The sequence below is a fragment of the Gymnogyps californianus genome, chromosome 14, assembly GCF_018139145.2.
Source record: "Gymnogyps californianus isolate 813 chromosome 14, ASM1813914v2, whole genome shotgun sequence".
NCBI classification, from domain to species: domain Eukaryota; kingdom Metazoa; phylum Chordata; class Aves; order Accipitriformes; family Cathartidae; genus Gymnogyps; species Gymnogyps californianus.
In genome coordinates this window covers 15,075,190-15,098,714 of record NC_059484.1, presented here as the reverse complement: position 1 = coordinate 15,098,714, position 23,525 = coordinate 15,075,190, and the positions used below count along the sequence as shown (strand labels likewise).

General features: G+C 53.6%; 1 protein-coding gene across 1 annotated transcript; it reads left to right on the top strand.

The window, feature by feature from the left end:
• Nucleotides 1-1,110: 1,110 nt before the first annotated feature.
• On the top strand, nucleotides 1,111-22,688 carry TCOF1 (treacle ribosome biogenesis factor 1). Its single transcript, XM_050905458.1, has 17 exons — nucleotides 1,111-1,221; nucleotides 1,807-1,862; nucleotides 4,654-4,796; nucleotides 5,522-5,628; nucleotides 5,908-6,259; nucleotides 7,083-7,177; nucleotides 7,642-7,866; nucleotides 8,492-8,761; nucleotides 12,914-13,077; nucleotides 13,239-13,395; nucleotides 16,064-16,313; nucleotides 16,567-16,646; nucleotides 17,382-17,610; nucleotides 18,711-19,277; nucleotides 20,959-21,059; nucleotides 21,617-21,653; nucleotides 22,114-22,688. Exons 1-16 carry the CDS (start codon nucleotides 1,111-1,113, stop codon nucleotides 21,647-21,649), a joined length of 2,940 nt encoding a protein of 979 aa, XP_050761415.1. The 3' UTR covers nucleotides 21,650-21,653; nucleotides 22,114-22,688.
• Nucleotides 22,689-23,525: the final 837 nt, after the last annotated feature.

Genomic DNA, 23,525 nt, shown 5'->3' with positions numbered 1-23,525 from the left:
AATCTCCACCCAACCTCATTTTCAGAGGCCCCTGAAGTCAGCTTCTCCATGCTCTGCCCCAGGCAGCCTCTGTCCGCTCAGCCCTGGCGCACAGCCTCCCCAGGAGACACCCTGCACTGCTCTCTGCCCCAGGATGCTTTTCTTGACTCTTCCTCTCAGGTTCGGAGAACCAGGTCTCCAAACCAGGCCACCGGCTGATCAGACCTCGCACCTCAGGTTGTCTCAGAGCAGCGGCAGTCGCGCTAGGACACCGTCCCGGGGCCAGCCACCCCGTCGCGGCGTGTGCCGCGGCCACATTTACGCCGAGCGTCAATGACCGTTTGTGCAGGGGGAGGTCAGTCCCAGAAAGGACTAGCCAGGTCTGCGTTTCATTTACAGGAGCTGTAAAACTGCCACCTGGCCAGCGGCTTTACGGCTTTGGATGATGCTGGTGTCAAAGATGTTTGGTGCAGGAGCCAGCTGGAACCCAGCCAGTTTTATATTTAATCTTGCCTATGAATACAAATAAAGGGTCTGTATTTTGAGTGAGCAACAGGCGCACCACGGACATTATTAAACCTTCCAAAAATAAACCTCTGCCAAAGTGAAGGGAGCCAGATTTTTCCTGGAAAGTATCAGCGCGGGCCGGGGGGTGGTAACGGCACAGCCCCTCTGCCGCATGGCCCCCCTCCAACAGCTGCTCTGCGTCAGGAGCTCCTTCTTCCCTCTCGCTGTTTGCTTATTTTAGCCCCAAAAATGCCTAAGCAGCTCCTCAGAGCAGCTTAATGCCCACTCAACACTAAATCAGCCCTGAGGGTCCAGCTCCGGAGTGCTGTAGGAGCGAGGCCCCTGTGTTCACTGCTGGAAAACTGAGTGGATGTTGCTGAAAAGATCACCGCCCCGTCCACCTCCCGTCGGCTAGCGGCCCGTCCTCCTCGCTGCCTCTCTCCTCGCCCCCATCTCCCACCGGGGAGGCTGTGATGGAGCCCAGGCCCAGGCGCGGCGCCGCCATGAGGTGACCACCCCACCCCCGGCACTACATTTCCCAGAGGGCCGCGCGGGCGGAAGCGGATGTGACGTCGCGGCCGCACGGCACGCGGCGCCCCCAGGCTGCGCCGAGCGGGCCGCGCCATGGCGGCGGACGGCCGCGGGGGGCGGGAGTTGCTCGCCCTCATCCACCAGCACCTGCTCCGCGGCGGCTACGCCCGGGCGGCCCGCGAGCTCCAGGCGCAGATCGGGCAGGTAACGGGCAGCAAGGCCCGGGCCGGGGGGAAAGGCAGCGGGGCCTCGGGGGCGGGGGGGGGCCGGCCCCGGAGCCCGGCCCTCGGCGGGGCCGGAGGGCCCGGTCCCCCTTGCTCCCTCACCACCCACCGGGCCTGCGCTGGGGGTGCCGGGCCCGCCGTGGGCCCATGGGCCCGCGGCTCCGCGCCAGCCCAGGGCTCCGCGCTGGCCCCACGTGCTGGCCCGGCCCCGAGTGGGTCCCCCCGGTGCCCGCGGGTTGGCCCGGCCCCGAGCCGGCCGGGGAGAAGGGCTGAGGCCGGCAGCCCCCCGGATAAAGCCGTCCCGTACCGGGGGGCAGCTGCTCCCCGAACACGTGCTGCTGCGGGTGAAGTCCCGCCGAGAGGAGGACGCGGCCTGGGTGCAGCGGGACGGGCCGCCGGCGGGGAGCGGGGGGGGGGGCTTTACTGGGAGCGTGTGTCTGCGGGGAGGTGACGTTCCCGTTTTCCTGGGGACTCCTGGAGGGGCCTCTGCGGTCTCTACTTCTGTCTGGTGGTCGCATCCTGAAACAGGGCCGATGCCTGACGTGTCTTCCCTCTGCTTTCACAGAAATTGCTCCCTTCCCTCTCGACCTCTCTCGAAGACATCTTTACCCACTGGGAAAAGTAAGTCGAAGGAGGAAACGGCTATCAAATAGATTCCAGAGTGTGTTAACATCCAGGCTGCATGGCACGTGTGATCTTTATTTACTGGAATTTCCCTTTGTCAGAGTATTTCCGGTGCTAACTGTGCTCAGCAGACTTTCCTCCTAGCCTCTGGTTTCAGACCGATTCGTTTCAGATGTTAAAGATTACTTTGGTTTAAAATTTCCTGAGCTTGGAGATAAGTTGTTATTTTGAGCAGCTGATGCTGTTCTTGCTGGTTGGGGTTAATACTGGAGTATTGTGAGGCTCAGAGTCGCGCTTTACTGGCAGAAATCTTTTCCCCGGTTCTGTTTCACTTTCTTTTTAAAGCCACGTGCTTTGCAGGTATATTGACCCAATAACAGAGAATTGGAGCAGATGTTGAAAGGCCAAGGCTCTTACAGGGACTTAAACCTTGGCATAGATCGCGTATCTTCTGACTCAGAGAAAGTCTCTTGGTTTCAGCATGTCCTTTCAAGCCCTTACATGCTCAGCCTGACACCTTCCCGCGTAGTTATTCCACCGAGTACCCCACGTGAAGGTCTGCAGTGTGGAGCCTTCCCATCTGTGGGGTGAAACGACCTTGGCACCCACCCTGTGCACTTCTCGCTTTGGTTTGATGCTGGAGCGCAGCGCTGCGGAGGTCTGGTGGCAGCCGCAGAGCCGGGTTATCGGGGAATCAGTGGAGCTGGGCTTCTGTGCCCATGTTGAGGAACGCTGGAGTGAAGATGCTCCTCAGCATGGCCATGCCAGCAGCCTCGGGAAGCAGGTGTTTGCTTGAAAGGTGTCTTCTGCTAGAACGCCTCGTGCCTTGGTGCTACCGTGGTTCTTGCTCTTGTGTCTCCATGATTTTCTTACTTGAGCAGGAGAAAGACTGGATCCAGTCGAGGATGTGGCAGTGTAGAAACAGGCTTGTAGTTCCTCCCTTTAACAATTTATTGCTCTCTTGGGTATTGATGGTGACCTTTCTCTGTGCTAGTTATCCTGGGTGCTACAGCAAACCCTTCCAGAAGCTATTGCTTTTAATGCTTGGGGGGCAACAGGGCACTCGCATCACATTTAATTCCTTTTTCTGTAGTGTCACCCTTCTGTTGTGGTCCCACCCCACAAGTACACCTTTTATTCCTGGTCCCTCTGAGTTATGCCTGGTTTGGAGTCAAAGTGAGGGATGTATTGACCAGTAGTTTTGTTTATCCAGAAGGTTCCCTGCCTAGCTGGAGTGCTCTCGTGTGGGTGAATTGTGATTCTTTCATCTTGTCGCTTCGTAGGCTTTTAGCCCCAAAATGCCTTTCCTCCGACTGCGCTGTGGCTCTTGCCCATCTAACTGAGGCCGTCCTTGGTGCTCTCCTTCAGAAACTCTTACAAAGTGAACCTAACTTGCAGTTACTTAAGAGTGGCTTCCCTCCAGGGCTACGTTTATTCTCTGAGGATGCTGGGAGGGGGCGGAAGGGTGCCTGGGGGCAGGGGGAAGCTGGACCACCTCAGCCCCAGGAGCAGCTGGAGCCCTGCAGCCCTCAAATGCTCTGGGCTACTGTAGGGCCAGCGCCTGCAGGCACCGCTGTTTTCCCCCACACAAGTATCCCTGAGCCCCTGGTCACTCACGACAAATTCTCAGAGTAGTCTCTGTTGTGCTGTCAGTTGCCACTGAATCAGGAAGGCGTTGGAGTGTCGTAGCTGCCTGTGTGGCTTGCTCTATTATGTTGTTAAAAGGGATTATTACAGTAGTTCACAGCACTTTGTAATAGCAAATGTGCCTTCGGCCTAGCCTGCTTGCAAAAAGCTTGCCGTTACAGCTACACTACTGAAACACTCATAATAAGCACAATCTCTACTGGCCAAATCGTTAAACTAACCTTATTTTTAAATTAGATGAACAAATAAAATAAGCTAAACTGGCAGAAAAGCAAGGGTTTTTTTTTCGCCTCTGATAATTGTGGGTGTCTCGGGGCTTTTACCAACTTAAAAGTACTGCATGTGTGAATCACTCACAGACGTGTGCCCAGCCAATGTTATGCTCGTAATAAAGTGAATGTATTACCTATGTTTTCAGTTGAAAATTAATGATAACTTTAGCCACATCTGTTCTGCTGGTACAGGCAGGATTCAGAGTCTGGAAGCATCTTTCTCCAGCTTCATGTTTTAACCCAATTGAACAGCTTAAGTGTTTAATGCTCGTCTGTGGCCTCTTCCTCCCCTTCTTTCAACACATATTCTGTAGGTCCAGCCACTTCCTTTCTTAAATCTCTCTGCAGCCTGACTTTTCTGTCCTTTTGGCCTGTAGCCCAAGTTCAAATGGCTTTTGCAGCCTTTAGATTCACTTCTCATGGCCTCATGGAATACCAAGACCTGTTTGGGGATTGCTGCCCTAGCCCTGGGACTCCATTGATTGACTGTCTGGCTATAGCTGCCTCTTGGAGACGGAATTTGTTCTGTAGGATGCCTTTGCTCTGTGGTGAGCACTAGCCTGACCAAATATGTTTTTACTTCTCTGCTAAAGGAAGAAAGACTCTGCCTAGGACACAGGAAAAAAGTCTATGTTCAGTATCTCCTCTGAGTATCGCAAGGATATGTTGCTCTCAGGAGTTGCCTGAGGAGGACTGGAGATGTCCCTTGCAGGTTAGAGAAGTATTTCTCCCACCCCCTTAGGAGCTGTAGAGGAATGACAGTGCGTGTCCTTAGGCTGGAGCCTGACCTGAGAGTGGATGAATAACTTTATTCCAATTTGTTCGAGATTTTTTTTTTCCCCATTTTGACGCAAATTCTGTTCCCTCAGAACTCCCTCGAATTCCAGGAGAAGAAAGGTGAGTGATGAGGAGGCAGCCATCCCAGAAAAGATCAGAGTTCCTGATCCTGTGAGCAGCTCTGAGAGCTCAGAGAAAGAAGAGGATGAGAAAGAGAAAGCGAAAGCTGCAAACGGTAGGAGCCTTTCATCTCGCTGGCGTTGACAGAGTAGGACTGGAGGGTTGTGTAGGAGCAGCCCGACTTGTTTGGCTAGAGAAAATGATTGTAAAGTGATGGCTAGTCCCTTGTGCCCTTAGAAAAATAGGACAACTAATTTAGCACCCCCTTCTCATGTGGAGTTTCTGAAGAGCGCAGATGTCTGCTGAAGCTAGAAAAAACCTGTTATGATTCATTGGGAAGGGATGGGTGTTGTCACTTGGATGAAGCCTTGGGAACCTAATGCTGCCCACTATGGAGCACCTTCTAGCTGGCGCCAGGTGTGTGTTGGGCCAGCAAAGGCAGGCCTGTTTCATGGATGAAGGAAGGCCTTGTTGGTCTGGAAAGCCAGTGCCCTCTGTCTGAGGCGGGGATAGATACCTGGTGCAGCTGATGTGGGAGGCGTTGGCTTGCATATTCTTAACAAAAACCCATGTGTCTGATACATTTTGGCTCAGTCTTGTCTGCTGTAGACCAGCCATTGGAAACATGCAGATCTTGGCAGGTTCCTTGTCTTGGTGGTGGGGAGAAGGACGGGGTGGAGGAGCAAGGCACTCTCCTGTCGCAAGGACAGCGGTGGTGATGTTGGGGCAGGTGTGGAGATGGGACCCTGCCCTGCCTGCTGGGGCCTTCCTGCAAACCAGAGGCCATCTTGATGTGAGAGATGCGCTCACACGACTTCTCTGTGGCTCTCTCCTGTGCAGCAGCCAGCCTTTCCCTGGCCACGAACTCAGGAGTGACTGCAGAAAGCAGCGAAGATGATGACTCCTCATCAGAAGAGGAGACACCAGCTGGAAAAGATGCAATTACGGTAAGGCAATTCTTCTCTTGGCTTTGAAGGCTGATAGTACTCTGAGGCCAGGACTGTCCCAGAGTCGTTGGCATGTGTAGAATTGTGGGCTGGGGTGGAATTCATGTTTAAATGACCCTCCTATGCTGGCATAAGCCTTCTCTTATATATCTGTCCCCCAAGTGCTTCCCTAAAGAGCTCTATGGCTTGCCCGGCTACCAGATTGCTGTTTAAGGTATGTTGTGTCCAATTTAGCTCCTCATCTGTCTATAGGCTTCTAATTTCTTTTGTTTCCTGTAGGTGACACCAGCTGTGGTGAGTGGCAAAGCTGCCAACTCCCTGCATTCTCCTAACAAACCCGCTGCCCCAGCAGGCAAAGCAGCGGTGCTCTCTGCTGCGAACAGAACTGTGGTCTCAAATAAGCAGCAGCCCAGTACACCAGCTGTGTCTGCAGCTCCGGCCAAGGCTGGGCAGAAACTGCTCAGTTCTGGGAAGCCTGGACATGCCGCAACAGCCGTGGCCAAAATAGGTCAAAGCAAAGCACCAGTAACGACCAAAGCACCGGAAAGCTCCAGCAGCAGCAGCAGCTCCTCATCAGAGAGTGAGGAGGAAAAAGAGACACCGACTGCAAAGGTCCCAGCCCCGAAAGTGGGTAAGGAGCCTGCGGCGTGTGGTAAATGCATGTGTGCTCCAGCTTTGCTGCGAATCGGGTCTGAGCTGTGCCTTCAGCGTGTTCCTTTCAGCTCCCTTGATGGAAGGCTCAGAGCAATGCTTGTTCCTTGGGGAGGCTGTAAGAATACTGCAAAGCAGCCAGCTCCGGAGCTCTGTGGGATGAATCCAGCATGCTTGCTCCCATTTCAAGCGGTAGATTCTGTGCTAAGATGTCTGTCTGGCAGCACCCAGCGCTACCGAGGTTGGAGGTAACAGCGTAGTGTATCTGGAGGAGATGCAGTACTAATACTGCAGATGCTTTCAGCTTTTTGGAAGGGCACTGCAGCATCTTCTCTTTACTGCCAATTGCAAAGTGATTTTTTGGGGGTTTTGAAGTCTTTAGGGAAATCTTCTACTGCTTTGAAGTGTGTGTGCTGGGGGGGGGTTGAGGAATAGATCGTAGAAGCTCTGAAGATGGTCCTTCTCTTGGCTCTTCTTCAGAGGAGGTCCATCCAGGCTGGGTGCCCCTGCAGGGAGCTGTGTGTGGCTGGGCAGCTCCCTGTAGGGTCAGAGGGTGGCCAGGAAGGATTTCCCATCTCTGCCTGCACTCGAGGGAGTGGTGTTTGTGGGCCAACGTTTGTCTGGAGAAGCTGTTCCCAGCAGGCCACTGATGCTTTCAGCAAGGCTAGGCCCTCTTCCCTGCAAATCCCCTTAGCCCTCTCTGCAGCTTGTTTTGTTTTCCTGACTTCAAAAGCTGCATTAGCATCACGCTCTGGGAGCTCAGAGCAGGCAGCAGCTGTGACATCGCCTCGCTTGTGTTTCAGAGCCGAAGCAGGCGGCTGGGGCTGCTGAGAGCAGCAGTGAGGAATCAAGTGATGAGACATCCTCTGAGGAGGAGCTTGCAACTCCAGCGGTTCAGGTAACCTCTCCAACCCAGGGTCCTTGTCTCTAGGAAATCACTTCCCTTCCCTTGAAGGAGAGAGGAAATGCTGCAATGCTGTCGTCTGATAACACCCCTTCCCTGGGTGTGTGGGATCCCCAAACCCAAGGCCAGAGAAACACGCTGTGTGGCTGAGAGCCTCGCTAACCCCTGCCAGCATCAACCATTCCATCCCAGTTTCTCCTAGCGCCTGAAGTTGAGGGAGATCCTTTGATCTGTAGGAGGTGATTGGTGTGCAACTCCACAGGTGTAGTCAGGCAGTCTGTGGAGGAGGTGGCTTGCTTCAGATACTCCACAGCCCATGGGTCTGAACAAGCCTATCCTGGTCAAAGTTAGCAAGATAGCCTTCTTTAAAACAGATTCCATGCAGTTACAGCTCTCAACCGTTTTCTCCTGAGATGTTACCTGATTCTCCTGTTCCCTTTTGTTCCCCCTGTTCCCAGGCAAAACCAGCTGTGAAAACAGTGCAGGTTAATGCAGCACCTGTGAAAAGTGCACCTGCTGCTCCAGCATCCCTCAAGAAGAATGCAGTGAAGCAAACAGCACTGACACCAAACCAGGCCAAACCTGCATCTACAACGGTTCCTGGGGCTGTAAAGCCCGATAACACATCAGAGAGCAGCGACTCATCAGACAGCGAAGACGAGGAACCCCCATCAGTAACCCAAGTGCGTCTATCTGAGAGTCTATCTCTCCTTGCACGCCTCTCCGGGGCTAGGAATTGCAGTGAAAAGAAAATTTTGTAAATGCATGTAGTGTATAGCAAAGTCATGTTGGGAGTGGGAGGAAAGAGGCATGGGGTGTTTAAAGGCACCTCAATGTCTTTGCTCTGAGCTTTAATCAAGCCATTGTGCCTTTCTTAAAAAAAAATTTATCAGTACTTTTAAATAAAAAAACCCCAGCAATTCTTTTCCCACCTGAAGAGGCAAATTGTAATGGTTGAATTTGCCTCTCAGCTATAAATTGTAATAAATAGTGCCTAATTTGTCAAACTGTAGTGCAGCTTAGCTTCCCTGCTGTGGAGAGTGCAAAGTGCTGCAGTGTACCTCACTGGAGGGGACTGGTGGTATCAGCAGGCTGATGAAGAGTGTCTGGTCTTGCTTTCTCATCTTGGGAGACTAGCCCCGCACAGCTAGATGAAAGGATGCCTTGTGTCCTGCCAGTTGCTAATCTTCCTTCAGCATTTGCCTTTCCCAGGGGGCTCTGAAATCTCTTCCCTTGATTACAGTCTGAGCAAATGAATTATGCTGCTGTGGGATTTGCCTTGTTTCACGCTATTCTTGTCTTGTCCAGACAAAGCCACCTCAAAAATCCTCACAGGCCACCCCATCCCCAGCGAAACCCACGCCAGCAACATCACTCTCCGGCAAAGCGGCTCCGGCAAAAACACTTCCACTGTCCCAAGGGAAGCCAGCACCAAAACCAGCAGTACCAAAGCAGGCCAAAACCACACCAGGAAGGACTGCTGCTCCCATGAAGCCTGCTGAAAGTACGAAGCCAGTGGAGAGCTCTGAATCCTCAGGCAGTGAAGAGGAGGATCTCCCTGTGCCTGTCAGCCAGAAGGTAGGTGATACCGCATTCAGCTCAGTGCCAAGGGATGGGATATGCAAGACAATTGTTCAGCCCTTAAACGCTCCTACTGATCTCCTTGAAACACCAGTAGCATGTAGTCTGTTGTATCTCAGTCCCTCAGAGAAGGAAGATCTTTCTTTCTATTTGGACACGGGTATAGCCTGACTCTTCTCAGCCAGCCATACCAGAGGAGGGTGGGGGGTAACCTATTCGATACCAACTGTTTCACTCCACTCATGCCTTGCCCCTCTGGAGTGGGCCTTGTGTGCAGGGTCACAGATAGCTTGATCTTGGCTCTCCTGTGAGGGTTTGTTTAGACCTCTCTTGAGAGAAGGACCATGAACTCAGACTGGACTCAGACTTAGGTGGCTGAACTCATAGGGAAGCAAATCCCTTCCTGAGAGCATCCTTAGGCACATTGTACAGAGACCTTCAGCATTGACTCTGAGCTGCAGGGCCCTTTGGAAAGTGCCCTGAAAGCGGCATTTTGGAGATGGCAGCTATTATCTGCAAGGGAGGAGGGGAAGCCGGGGGCAGAGCCTCACGTGTCCGTGCAAGGAGGCTCTTTGTCAACACGTCCTTTCACTATTGACAGGCAGGAGCCGGAGAGGCTCTGCATTTTTGTCTTTATAGCCTTGGTCTGCTAAGGTGGGTGGTGGGGGATGCATCTCTAACAGTTGCCTCTGTGCTGCTCTCTTCCTGCGTGATTATATGTGAAGATTCGGTTCTGGGTGGCAGGAGCAGCTATTCTGATAGCTGTGCCATGGGGTCCCGCTGTAAAACCATTGAGACTCGTCCGTTCTAGCAGGGTTGTAGGTGAAGGACATGCTGGGGTAGGTTTGTTTCCCCTCAGTGTTGATTTGAAGCTAGCACCAGCAGGTAGCCACCTTGCCGACAGCTATTTAACCACTTCAGCATCTTCCCTCTTGCAAACTGGTGATTACCCCTCAACAGCCAGTCAGCAAGGAAGAGCTTGTCGTCAAGGGAGCTCTATTTTTGCCAAACAGGCTGTTTCTTCCCGTGTGAGTAGCCTACGGGCAGAGACCACGAGTGAAGCCTGAAGATAAACCATTAGGCTTAGCTGTGTCCACAGTCCTGTCCTCCCAGTCAAACTCTTCTTAGCTCATCCTCACCATCTGCTACTTGGGCATATGCTAACCACTGACTTACTGTATCCTGCAACTTCCTCTGGCTTCTGTGCAAGATCCAAACAGATACAAAGCGTTGGAAGCTGCTTCATCTTTCCCTGTGGGGGTGGATTAGCACAATTAAAATGAACATCATGCCTAAATTGAACTGCTTAATTGGTATGTTTACCCCTGAAGACTCAGGAATATTTAGTCAAAGAAGTTGACAAGGTGTTTGCATATTTGGGGGGGGGAAGGATGGTGATGGGGGACAGTCTGGATTGACCTTAAAGAAGCTGCGAGCTGCTTTACTTTTGGAACTGCTAATTCCACTCTGCTTCCTGTTTCCTGGACGTTTTGGGCCAAAGATGGCACTCAAGCCCTCTATGGACAGGCTTTGGCTTCTGCTTACCAGGACTCGGTGTGAGATGCACATGCTTGCGTGTGGTGGGAACCTGCATCTTCCTTGAGCATCCCAGGAAAACCTGTGCAGGCTGCACTGGTAGAAGTTGTGCCTGCAAGTTTTTATCTTGGACCACAGGCCCTGCGGGGAGAGGCCAAATCTCCCAAGAGATGGAGGGTCTCTTTCCCTCCCTGAACCCTGTCCCCGCTCCCTTGCAGGTGACAGTTGTACCTTTGCTGTGTCGTGACACAGCTGAGATGCTGGTCCCAGTCCTGATACGCTGGCCGTGCTTCCGCGGTGCACAGGCAGCGATGGAGTGTGATTGTTACAACGTGCTCAGCGCACGTGGCTCAGTGTTGTTTCCCCCTCTTGTCATGCAGTGCTGCATGATGCAAATGGACCCAGCGGAGTGGCAGATGGGTTGTGCAGGAGCTGAGTCATCACACTCGTACTGAGCCGCAGGCAGCTCCTGGTTTGGGGGCTGGAGAGGGAGCAGGAAAAATGATTTCCTCTTGAATTATTTTCCTCCTCTCTAAGTTACTTCAGTACCTGTGACTCTTAAGTTGTCAGAAGCTCTCTGCCTGTGTTGCCCTGCTCCCTGGGTGTAACTCAGCCACGCTGCTGGCCTGATCCCACCTGGGGCCACGCCATAGGACGTGGCGGCTGTCAGCCATCTGGCAGTGACTGAGATGAGGTGGATGGAGGGACCTTGGCCTCCTCCCAGGAAGATCTGAGGAGTCCTGAGGCTGTGTAAAGCTTGTGGTGGTTTCTCTGTGGATGCTGTTATGTTCTTTCTGTGTCAGGATGCCTCTGTATGGCAGCTGTTTCCCAGCCCCTTGCTAAGTTAGGAAACGAAGCAGCCCTTGTGCCATGCATCTGAGTAGGGGGAGAAGCCAGTCCCGTTGCTATGAAGGTCTTAAGAGTGAGTGAGTGGGGTCTGATCTCGGTAGACTCTTCCCTTGCACAGCAGTGCTTGGGACAAGAGGAAGAGGAGCTAGCGCGTTCCAGTGGAGTGTGTGAATTCTTGTGTCTGCTTCACGTAGTTCTCTCTCTTCAGCATTGCGAATCTGGCCTCTCTCCTGGAGATAGTGACTCACTGGTATCAAAACAAAACAGACAAGTGAGGTTTGCAATCCCCCCCTCCCCAAGCGCTTGTGGAGGTTTCTGTTTCTCTAAGCAGACTCAAAATGTGCTTGGCTTGTTCGGAGAGCTGTTCTGTCATGGGATAAACATGCAGATGCTGTTGTCTGTTTAGTGTTTGGCTTGGAGATGATAAACACTGCCCCAGTGGCAGCCCTTGGTGGGGCTGTGCCAGGAAGCATGGTAAGATCCATCCTCCCGGGAAGCTGCGAGGCTGGTGCTCTCGGCTGCTGGCCAGGAGCAGTCCCCGGGTGGGCTGGCACTGCTGAAGTCCTCCCGGTCCTCTGCTGCAGGCTGAGAGGGTATCGCTGCGTTAGCAGCATGGCAGGGTTGGGAGAGGGGGGTGGCAAGGGCTGTGCAGCTGGGCAGGAGTCTCTCTTGTCTTCTTGCGGGAGGCCCGGAGACGGAGCGCTGAAGCGGGCCGCTGTCATGTGCGGGTTGGATGGGGTCTGCCTGCCCTGGCAAGCGTGATGTACTCTTTGGCAGAGCAGCCCGGAGATGAGCGATGAGTGGAGTAAACTTGAGTGGGTGCAGAGCACTGCGAGCCTGGAGAATATCTGCGGGTGGTGAAGTTACCAGATCTCTCGGCAAGCACTCCCTCTGCCACCACTAGCCTTCAGCAGTATGCAGGAGGGGTGTCTGCAGCCCTCGGCCCAAGCCGGGAGAGGGGCCAGGAAGGGATCATCTCAACTGGCAGTTGTGTATCTGGTGCTGCGATAACTGTGGCTTCTTAGCGCTGACACACTAGTTGCTTGGGGCAGTGGCTTGTGGCCTGTCCTGGGACATCAGAGTGTTGATGGGTGCTGTAGAAAGGCACAGCCCAAGTGAGTTGCAGGGTTTTTTTGTTGTCTGGAGATTTCTAAATTCTTAGACCTGTTGACAGGTCAGTTTCCAAGGTGGGTCCCGGTCTGTCTCTGCCTGCCCTCTGTGTTCCCAAATGCTTGTGTCAGCGCTGTGTCTATGCTGAGCTCTCCAGCAGCTCTGGGATGTAGCTGCTCTGATACTGTCTCTGAGTCTTGCAAGTGGTGTGGCACAAGGCTTCCCAGCTCCTACTGATTCCCCAGGCTGGGGGGAGGTCATGCTTAAATGAGAGGCTTCCTTGGAATGGGGGTCTTGGGGTTGTGGTGCTTCTCCTTCCCTCAGGCTCCTGTCCAGCCAGTGTCTCGGCCTCAATAAGGAATTGCTGTTAGGAACTTATGAGTGCTGTTAGCCCCGCATGCTTGTGCGGTAAAACACGCTCAGGCTTCCTGTCAAAAGCATATTGCTAAATGCAGTGGTATGTGTCCTCAGCAGCTCAGTCCAGGCAGTAAGTGAAGCCCCTTCCAATCTTGACATGCCAAGGATGGAGTGAGTGTTAGTAACAGCTGTGTTAGGGTAAAACAAAACCCAACTTGAGCTGAAACTGCACTTAAACTCCTAAACAACACCTGTACTAATACAACATACCTGGGCCTGTGTTTCTTTTTTGTTAAGAGGTTAACAGAACAGCCTGGGCCTGTTCCCAACCTGAGCCAGGCTGCTAAAGCTGGGCCGCCTGAAAAAGCAGTGGGAAGCACCTTGAAAACCCAGGTGTCAGAAAGTGGGAGCAGTGACTCGTCTGACAGTGAAGAGGAGTCCCCTGTGGCACAGACACAGCCTCCACAAGCTGGTAAGTCTCCTGGTAGCGGCCAGGATCCCTCACCTGCATCCTCATGGGTTTCTTTCTCTCCCCTGCACATGGAACAGCCCAGCCTGTTGTGATAGCTCCTGCTCTGGACAGCCACGGAGAGCAACTCTTTCTCATGGTGACAATCTCTCTTGCTTTTCCTGCAGCGAAAACAAATGCTGTGCCCCAGCCAACAAATGTGAAGAAGGCACCGGCTCTGGCACCAGCCCCAGCCCCTCCACCTGTGGACAGCAGTGATGATTCCAGTGAGGAGTCAGATTCAGAGGAGGAAGTAGTCCCCCCTTCTCAGGTAAAGAGCTGCTGACCCGCTGAGTGTGGACACTGTTAGTCCTGCACGCTCAGGAGGTCTCAGGACTTGCGAGGTGGTAGTTGGATGGGTGATGAGCGGTGCAGAGAGGAGCCCTCCCGTTGGCTGGATCCGGTTTTCTTGGCGGCGTCCCTCGGTCTTGCTGACCCCGGCTCTGGGTGCATGTCTCGGCCACAGCAAGCTTGCAGTGTGTAAGAGCAGCGGAGGGTGTGAATATTTTGGCAGGAACATGAGTAGACACACGAGCCCAGACCTCCTCTGGGACTCCGTCCCCTTTGCCCTGCTCCAGGGAGTTAGACTGGAAAAGCAGCCAAATCCTTGCAGGCAGAGTCTTTCCATGAGCTGGGTAGCTCCAAGGCAACCCGCCCCCTGGTTCCTCCCAAACCCCTGGGCGTGGGGTGCGGCTGGAGCTCTCTGGACTCCCCCTCCACAGGCCTTGGGAGGCTGGAAGGATCTGCCCTGAAGGGTAGCACAGTGGTCCTGCCGCCTGTCAGCTGAAGGAGCCAGACCCCAGCCTTGGAGAAGGGAGATGACCCCATATCTGTGCCGAGGGCGCTGCTGAGTGTCAAGGAGTATCGACTCTCACCCAGCTCTCTCACCCGAGTCTCTTCGTGTCACGTCTCTTTGTGCGTCCGTGCCAGTCCCGCAGGGCCGTGACTGAGCTCCCTAGGGCCTGAGCTGCCTCGGTGTGAAGCTGTCTTGGGTGTCTCTGCACCTCTGCTGCGGTTTGAGCCCAAGAAAGAAACCACGTGAAGAAGCATTGACTGAGGAACGTGGCCACCATTCCTGTGTGGTGGTGGCTTGGCTGGTGCTCTAAGCCCAGGGCTTAGTAGTGAAGTGCGCTTCTTGTCCCGCACATACACGTCCCCTGTCTGGCCAGTGCCCTTGTTGGGAGAGGGGGATTATGTGCACTCAAGGAAACTCTTCCCCATGTTGGCCTGATGCTGTGGCCAGTGGAAAGGCTGCCTCCCCTCAGCTGGTGGGCGGGCAGCCAGTGTGAGCAGCCCTTGATTAAAGCGTGTTTATAGTACCAAGATTGTATAAAATAATGCAGTTGCTGTAACTTGAGCTTTGTGCAAGACGGCTGAGAGCTCACGTCGGATTGGCAGCTCTCTGCATGGTGGAGCGTTGCCTTCCTTTCTGAAGGCCAGATGTGTGAGGGAAATGTCAGCCCACAAAGGCCCAGCTTGTCAGAGAACTGGAGAGGGAGGGCTGCTCACGTAGCCTCGTTTGTAACACAAACCAGGAGGCTGAGCACTCCTTCGTCGCTCCTGCTCCCTCCTCTGCTGGCATTTGTGTCTTGGACCTGATGTCAGCGTCTGATTTCCATGCCCCCACCTCTTCTATTTTTAACCCCTCTTACGTTTAGTTTGATGGGAAGTTTCAAATGTGAGGCAACAAAATTGCTTCTTGTTAATTTGCTCTCTAATCTGTGGCTTGCTTGTGGACCTGAAGGTAGATTTGCCCTGTGGTTGGTGTCTTTGCTTTACCTCTGTTGCCAATTAACTCTTGATGTGTGATTTTTTTTTTTTTTTTTTTTTTTTTTTTTTTTTTTTTTTTAGAGTGTAGGAGACACACTGGAGTCCAAGTGTCTGCTTTGCAGAGTAGGGTTTGCAACTGCAGTCTTGCTGGTGCTGCAGCGGATAGGGATCTGACAGCCTGCAAGCACATCACATTTTGTCTCCCTGCCCTCAGGATGGGTGCCTTTGGGGCACTGAGCTAATGCTTTAGGCACTCCCGGGGTGCTGGGCCTCACTTCTCTGCTCCTGGCTGTGCCAGAGGCCCTGCTCAGAGGCTCATAGGAGATAGAGCTGGCCTGTAAAAGGGGGGGAAAAAAAAAAAAGAGCCTTTGTGCTGTGCTGGAAATGACGGAAAGGCTCAGGAGTTAGTGGTGGATTGGTATATGCTTGTCTCTTTTTCCCTCCAAGTTGTGCTCTGTCCTGATTTTCTTTCTCATCTATTTTAGAGTCTGTCCCAGCAGAATGTCAAAGCAACCAAGGTTTCGACCACAGTGGCTGCCAAGGCTGCTGCCAAGGCTAATGCCACACTGCCTTTGGGGAAGGGGATAAAAGCGCCTGCTGTCCCTCCAGTTAGCAGAGTGTCCGAGAGCTTGAGTAGCGATTCCTTGGAGCGTGACGTGCTGGCAGGAGAGGTAATGATGGCAGAGACTAAAGTGAGGAGCTTCCCTGGGGAGAGTGGGCAGATGGGTCTGCTGGAGTCTGAGGCTGGTGCTGTGTCCCCAGCTGAGGGACCGTGTTCATGGAGGGGGGAGAGGGGGGCTGCTCTATTTTAACCACTGTTATCGCACCATAACGTGAGGCAGATGAGCAGAGGGTAGCCCTGGTACCTTTGCTGTTCCTGCCTCCCAGCTGGCTGGCTGGTTTCTTCCTTCTTTGTGATAGCAGTGCCCTGTACAGTCAGGAGTTGTCTGCTTGGCCACAGCTGCCTGCTTCATCTGTGGGCTGGGGGGAGATGGGGTCTCTGTGCCCTGCATGAGAGGTTCTTGGGCTAACCTTGACATGAACTGGAGCAGTACGGCTGAAGAAGGGCCGAGGTGGTCCAAGCCCATCTGCTCTGGGCTGCTTCTTATAGTTCATGGGCATGAGCAGTTATTCCTCCTTCCAGATGCATTTCATCTTCCTCTCCCTAGGCCCCCACTCCTCCTTGCCTGAAGCAAACGGTTCCTGTGGGAAAAGCTTCTCCAGCCAACACTGCCGCCCCGCAGGCAGCTTCGCTCCTGGGAAGTCCCACTGCCAAGTCGAGGAAGCCAGGCCTGCAGCCAGTGCAGGACACCCAGCTGAGCCAGGCCGTGGTGCCCACCCAGGCAGAGGAGACCTCGGACAGTAGCAGTTCCTCAGACAGCGACGAGGAGGAGACACCCAAGCAGCCCCCCAAACCTGGTCAGTTCTCCCAAGAAGATGCTCTCTGTGCTGCTGGCCAGGCCAGGGTGGGGACAGCATTTTGTTACTCCATGGGAGGTGTGTCACCTTCACATAGTGGTTGGAGGGGGGTTCCTCCTCTCCAGCTTGGCAAAGCACTCCCCTTTCTTTGGAGGCAGAAGGCCTTTTGGTGGCAGTAACTGTGCTGGGTAGGTGAGCTCAGCCCCAGGCAGCAGCGGTGGGTTTAATGAGATGAACTCTGCTCTTCCAGCAGGCTCGCTGCAGAAACCTGGAGGGACCCAGCCAGCCCACAGCTCCTCCTCGGAGTCCAGTGAGGAGGAGGCAGCATCGCAGGTATGGTAGCTGAGCGGTCTGGGATCCTCTCAGGTCTTGCAACTGGCTCGTAAGGACAGAGAGAGGATTGAATTCTCAGTCATAGCAAACTGGGTGCTGAGTGGGTTTGCCAGCACCGAAGTGGGGGCTCGTACAGAAGTGCGAGCAGGGCCTTTTGGTGGGGGCAGAGAGAGGCTTTTGAACCTGGAATGCTTCCCCAGGCAGCCGGGCCTTGGGTCCAGGGCTTATGGTGCCTTCCCTGGGGGAAGGGATGGGAGGAGGTGGTGCCTTGCAAGGGTTAAACTAGGAGAACTGGTGCACAGTGCCTATAGCAGCAGGATTTTTTTCCCCACTTTTATTTGGAACTTAACCCATGTCCAAGCTATTAAATTCCCTTTGTAAGTAACGTGCAGGGCGTGCAGCACATCTGCAGTGCATTAGCTGTGCTTGGGTGCATGCTAATGGCCAGGAGCCTCCCCCAAGCCTGCTTTACTGGGCGAGAACAAAGAGGAGAACCTCTTGCCATCAGCTCTTGCTGCTGTCAGCTCAGCCAGTGTCTGTCAGTGCTGGCCCCCTCTCCTGGCAGCCCTGGCCTCTCTGCAGGGCTGGCTGAGCCGCGCAGGATCACTCTGCGGGTGGCCAAAGGTGGGCCCTTCACTTGGAGTATAGGGGCAATAGCAGCAGAGACAGATCTGCGTGTCTGGTGTGTGGGAGGCTGCCCTGCTGTCACTCCTCAGTGTGTCTGTGCTGTTTCAGTCCTTCCTCACAGGCTATCTGGGCCTCTCCAGGACTCCAGCAGCACCCCAGGCACCAAAGACGGTTCCCCCCCAGCCTGTAGGCAAAGTGGGGCAAGGGAAAGCAGCCGTGACTGCTGCAAACTCCCTTGCCAAGGCCTCCGTGAAGGCAGGCCCAGCCGACAGCTCCAGCAGCGACAGCAGTGACTCCGACACACACGTTGACCAGGTGGCTGCAAACCACAAAGCAGGTGGGTCTGCTTTGGCAAGGTCGGGAATCCGCTTCGCCCAGGAGCAAAGCCGTGCTGGCATGGGAGACTGACACTGGGACAGGGCCCTGTTCCCAGCGTGTCTCCACCTCAGAGCCCAGCAGCGTGGAGTGCTGCTGCCGTCTGCTGGCTTCCCTTGGCCACGACACAGCCCTCTCCTTGAACGCTTCTCTTGTGCTGGCTGGCTTGCGAGGCTCTGTGCCTTTGCCTCTTCCAAGTTCTGCTTTAACTGCAATAATTAATGCAATTAATGGGAGCAGGTAGGGCTCTCCCTGAAACTGATGCACACTGCATTGGTGTGCTGCGGTAGTGAGGGCTTCTTCAGAAGGTTTAAACATTGGCTGAAGAACATCTGCTATACAGTGCTGGTATTCAAGCCTCCCCTTGGTCTTTCTGGGCTCTGTAGCGTGTCTCGGGGGCAGAGGAGTGGAAGCAAGTGGGAAGACCTATGGAGAAACTAAATGTCCTGCCATTTCCCTATCGTCCTGGTTTGTTGGCAAATTGTAAAATTCGGAGCTGGAAGCTGCTTTCTGCTCTGGTGTGACCCTGGTGCCTTCAGACGAGCTCTGGTCTGGCTGTGAGCTCTGGCCTGCTGTAGAGGCTCAGATGGGTCTGTTGGCCTCTTGGGCACATCATTAAGTTGCGCAAAGGGCTGTTGAGGAGGTCAGAACTATATATAGGTTCAGGAAGGCCGAGGTGCTGAGGGATAGGCCACTGGTGATGGTTAAATGTGGTGGTGTGGACCCCCCTTCCACCTTGGGAAGTCCCTCACTTACTGGGGTTGGTGTCCTGGGGAAGGACTGCTCTATCTATGCTCACCCATCTTGTGCTACCGTTTCCTCTAGTCAAACAGCCAAAGCTGTTGTGGCTGTTGTCACCCACTTCCCTTGCCAGATACTTGATCTCAGGCTGAGGCATCTTTCTTTGGCTCTGCTGTAGTTGGGATGGCCAGCAGGCTTTGCTTTTGGGGGGAGAACTGGATGCTCCTCTTCAAATGCATATTTCCATCCTCCAGTAACTCTGTGGTCTATGTAGTAAATGCTCCCTGAGTTGTCTTCTTGCTGTTGTCACTGTTTCTGCAGAAAACAACCCCCTTCCAGGGCAGGAAGCCACAGGAGCCTCTAACAAAGAGAAGGTGGCAGGAAAAACGGAGCCAGATCATGCCAGCCTCAGCCCTTCCCCACTCAAGAAAGCCCTGGCCGTGAAAGAGAATGATGTTGAGGCAAAAGGGGCACAAGTGACCCCAGCGTCACATGCGCTGTTCTCCATCCCACAATCAGAGGAGTCAAGCTCGGGGAGCGAAACTGAGGTCACCACTGCTGCCAAAGTTCCTGCAGTGCAAACACTGGAAGGGTTGGAAGTGAAGAAGAAGAAGAAAAAGGAGAAAAAAGAAAAGAAGGAAAAGAAGAAACCTTCCTCCACAGCAGACAAGGCTGTGAAAACATCTAAGAGCAAAGACAAGGAGAACAAGAAGCAGAAAACGTCTCAGAAGCGGAAACTGCCAGGAGAGGATGGAGCTGTCGGGCAGCCCAAGGAAAAGAAGCGGAAAGGGCAAGCTAACGAAGAAGTACCCAAAAAGAAAAAGAAGAAAGCGGCTGGTGACCTGGAAAAGCTACCAGGCAGCAAGGAAAAGAAAAAATCAGCTAAAAGTAAGCATCCCTCACTTGGGGCTGCATTCGCAATACATTCTTGCGGCTGATGCATGTTCAGCCTCTGGTGCAGGGCCTTGTAAGTAGCACCCACTTTCCCACTAGCTTCCTGCTTGGCTACTTCCCTTGTGGCCCACCCAAAGTCAATGCCAGATTTTTAACACCCCACTTCAGTGTTTTTCTGCGGTCTCAGCACCAGGTTGTGTTGCAGACGCCAAGCTGGGCTCTCCTGCCTCTCTGTCCTGCATCCAGCACAGTGGGAACTGTGTTAATACTCATGCTGATCCTTGCTGCTTGCAGAGCAAGCTGGTGTCCCCGTGCATCTTCTCTGGCATGACCTGTCCCTCCAGGGCTTTCTCCTTTCCTGGCCTTTATCCTGGCTCGAAGCAGCTGTCTAGCTGAGGGCTGGCAAAGGGTTGAGGTGAGTCTGCATTGAACCCCCTGAGGCTTCTTTGCCCGCCTCGCGTGGCCTGCCCACCTGCGCTGGGCTTGGGAGAGTTCCTGCTAGTTGTAAGCCACAAGGCCTGCGTTCTGCGCTCTGTGTGGTGCCCTGCTCTGTGTCTGCAGTGCAGAACAGCTCTGCTAGCCCAGCTGGCTCCCCTGGCTCCTCTGTGGCAAACACAACACATGCTAGCAGAGAGCTAAGGTGCAGTGTGGCTGGGGATGGCAGGCAGAAGGTCCCTGACATGCTGTCGACATGGCAGAGGAAGGCCAGCGTTCACATGCACAGGGCTTTGTGTTAGTCAGAGCTTCCTGAACATGGCCCCTTGCTGCTAGCCTCTTTAAAAGAGATCAGCCTTGAAATCTGCGCTGTCATCTGCCGTGTCAGCCACTGCTGTTCCCCGTGGGGTGACGGTGCCCCTTCCTGACCCTGCCTGATCAGTGTCTGTGCTGCAACACGGTGAGCAGCTCATTCAAGAGATTTGGCTCAGGGCTATTACTGCTGCTTTCAAACCCCTGGAGAAAGAGGAGGATGGTACCAGCCTCCTGCTCGTTGCTCCCAATTAAGAGTGTTTCCTGCCCCTCTTGTCTGCACACCTCTCTGTAATGCTCTGTTTGCTGCCCTAATGCAAAGGCAATTTTTTTTTTTCTTTGCAGTGCAGACTGCATTTACAAATCAGAGCTAGTTCTGTGCTGGATCTTGTAGGCTTTTTCTTTTTTTGGGGGGGGGGGGGAAAAGGGGGAGATGGAATGAGTGGGCCAGATCTGCTGGGGTTTCTGTTCTGCAGAGATGCAGCCCTTCATTTTGGAGGAGACAGACTTGTCTGTCAGCCCTTGTGTGGGCTGTTGCACAGGGGTGAGCTGGAGCCTCTTGGAGCAATTGTGCTGAGCTGACCCTTGTGTCCATCCTGTGGTAGTAGCTCCCCTTGCTCTGATTTCTGGCATGTGCCCAGCTACTCCAGCACTGAAGCGGTTCCTCAGAGTAGGTGGGCAGCAGGAGGTGGAAAGAAGGGGATCCTATGTAATTCTGCCCACGCGTGTGCGTGGATCGTGGGATCAAACGGCTCTGGCTCAGAGGTACTGAGGCTCTGCCCTCACCCAGTTACTGCTCTGGAAAGCTTGCTCAGGTTCGAGTGTGATCGAAAACTTACTGGAGATGCTCCTACCACTCTGTGCTCCATCTCCAAGGCTAGCAATACCAGAGTCCCTCTCTTAGTTGACTTTTCTTTCCCTCTCCCAGAAAAAAAGACTGGAAAAGAAAAGAAGAAGACCAAAAAGGTGTCTTCGGAAGGGGAGCCTATAGCAGATGGCTCTGCTGAGGTTCACAAGAAAAAGAAGAAGGTATGTGCAAGACCCTGGGATGGGGTACCGTGCGGAGAGCTGTTCTGCACTGCGGTTGTGATGCTCATCCTGCAGCATGCCAGGCTGGAGAGGAACAGAGCTGTGTCCTGGCCTCGCTGGCAGTACAGAGGAGGCTGCAGTTAATTGTGGCTAGTCTTGAGACAGCCTGACCTTTGGTTGGTTGGGATTGGGGTGGCTCGAAGAAGGACTTGTTCCTGTATTGCTCCCTGAGGAGAGATCTCTTTCCCTGGAGGGGTCAAACTCAGGGGCCCTTTTGGTGGCAGAGAACCTGCCGAAGGAGTAAGTGCTCTTCTTCAGCTGTCTGTTCATCTAGTTGTTTTCAGCAGAAGCTGGAGCTCCTGAGGCCTTGGCAGGCTGCTGCACCCTATCCCAAGGGCTAGGAAGGGGGGCAGAGGGAGACTATAGGATGTTCCTTGTAATGGATATGTCCCTGTAGAGATGGTAGCCAAGAAGCCTCTGTGGCTTGTGGCTTTGCTGGGTTCTTCATGTTTGTGGTGCAGATGATACTGATTTATTTTTCACCCTTTTCTTTTTAGAAGAAGAAAACGGCTGAGCCTGAAGGATTGTGAGAAGGTACATGGCCTGTGGGGACTATCAGTTGGTACCTCTGAACGGCAGTAACCTTGGCCAAATTCAGTACTCCTGGGCCAGTCTTGGGAAGACAGTGTGCCCTCTAAACGCTCACTGAGTCAGCCTGGCCTTAGATTAGAGGGCCAGGGAGTGGAGCGGTGTAAGGAAAGTCATGCAGCAGTGTGCTGGCTTCTCTGGATGTGTTTGACCTCAACTCTTTAGCTGCTGAGAACTGGATGTCCAGCCTGGACGTTGCTGTCCGCTGTCATCAGCAGAGATAAGCGGCCTCTGGCAGTGTCTGTCTGTCCCTGCTGACCACAGGGAGCTTGGAAAAGTAATGTGGATTAGATGGTGATGTTGTAGCCACCTGAAGTGGACCAGATGACTCTGCCCTTGCTCTGCTCAGCTGTAAGGCTGTTCTCCTCCTCCCCATCCCTAACTCTTTTAACTCCTCTCCCCAAAGGTACCGCATCCCTGTGATTAAGGATTTATGGGTGAAGATCAAACAGAAGAGAGGAAAAGGAAGCTCATCAGGAGAATTCCAACTTTTTTTTAAATAGTAATTTATAACTTCTTTTAACTGTGACTTTTAGAGCAGAGCAGTGTAACTTTCTGCCTCCTCCTGTCCTGCTGGGGCCCAGAGACATGTTTATTGCCCCTCCAGATGGCTCGACTGTTGCACAGAAACTGAACTGAAGGAGGCAGTTTGACCAGAGAGGAGCCAGCTTGCATAAACTGCTTTCCTCCTAGTTGACACCCAGCCATCTCTTTCTCTTTCTCATCACAGAGCTATATTTTTAAGAGAAACTTTTACCTTTTCTTTTTTTTTTTTTTTTTTCCCCCGTTCTGTGATTTGTGGTGTCAGTCCTTTTGCTACTATGGAAGAGAGCTCTTGGGTTTACTTTTTATTCTAACACTGACAGCAGTGATTATCGTGTCCCTGGAGTTGCACTGAACAGCTGTGTCCAGCAGCTGTTCTCGGCCACGGCGGCGTAATTTTTTGTGGGTTTTTTTATGGAATACAAAATAAAAAAAGAATGGTGAGTTGTTGCTTCAGCTGCTTTCAAGGGAAGGGAGGTGACCAAGGCCAGGCCAGGGAGGCAGGGTAGGCGCTGGGGCTGAGCCCGGGGCAGGGCTCAGCCGTCTCTGGAGGATGTTGCAGGTAGGAGAGCAGAGCCCAGCATCTACCCAGGTTCACAGGCGCCGCTTCAGCCCCTGGGGAAAATTTTGCTTTCTGCCTGCTCTCTGAGGACAAGCAGACACTGTTGCCCCTCAGCTTTGAACTGTGTGTTCTTGTAGTGTTGGTTTATATTTTTTTTTTCCCGTTACTAAGTGCTGAGAGCAGGTTTGTGCATCGCCCTGCGTGGACCCAGCCTGCTGCCTCCCTGGCAGCTGCTACCCTGCACGTTGTACTGGGCTCGTGCCTGGTTTCCTCGCTTCGCTCCCAGCCCTGGGGTTTAGGAGACAGGAAAAAAGGGACCGAGGTCCCCTTGTGCTCCCCCCTCCCATGATGTGCAGCCTGGCTCCAGGCTCTGTTGGTCAGGGCAGAGCTCTCCGGCTGCCACCCTCATGCCGGCGCAACCTGGGCACAGGAGGGAGGTGGCTCCGGGCGCAGGGGGCTGCTCTCCTCCTCTGCCCCCATGCTGTGACTCACTTAAAGGTGACTTCAGCCTCCCAGGCTGTGCTGGGATGCAGGGGGACCCCAGGGTGCCGGGGAGATCGAACAAGTGATGGGCCAGGAATGTGGCAAGGAATGTGTACGATCCTGAATGGGGGCACAGATGTCCAAGTGTCTCTGCAGAGATTTTTCTTTTTCCCTTTTTTCTTAAGATTCATTTATTTTTAACTTAGGACAGCTGCAGACTGTTTGCAAAC

Bases quoted from the DNA above. Each gene is read 5' to 3' on its own strand.
- TCOF1 (XM_050905458.1), top strand. From the start codon at position 1,111: ATGGCGGCGGACGGCCGCGGGGGGCGGGAGTTGCTCGCCCTCATCCAC. The intron at 13,396-16,063 runs GTAAAGAGCTGC...TCCTCTCCCTAG, and splicing joins AAGTAGTCCCCCCTTCTCAG to GCCCCCACTCCTCCTTGCCT. The intron at 21,060-21,616 runs GTATGTGCAAGA...TTTTCTTTTTAG, and splicing joins TTCACAAGAAAAAGAAGAAG to AAGAAGAAAACGGCTGAGCC.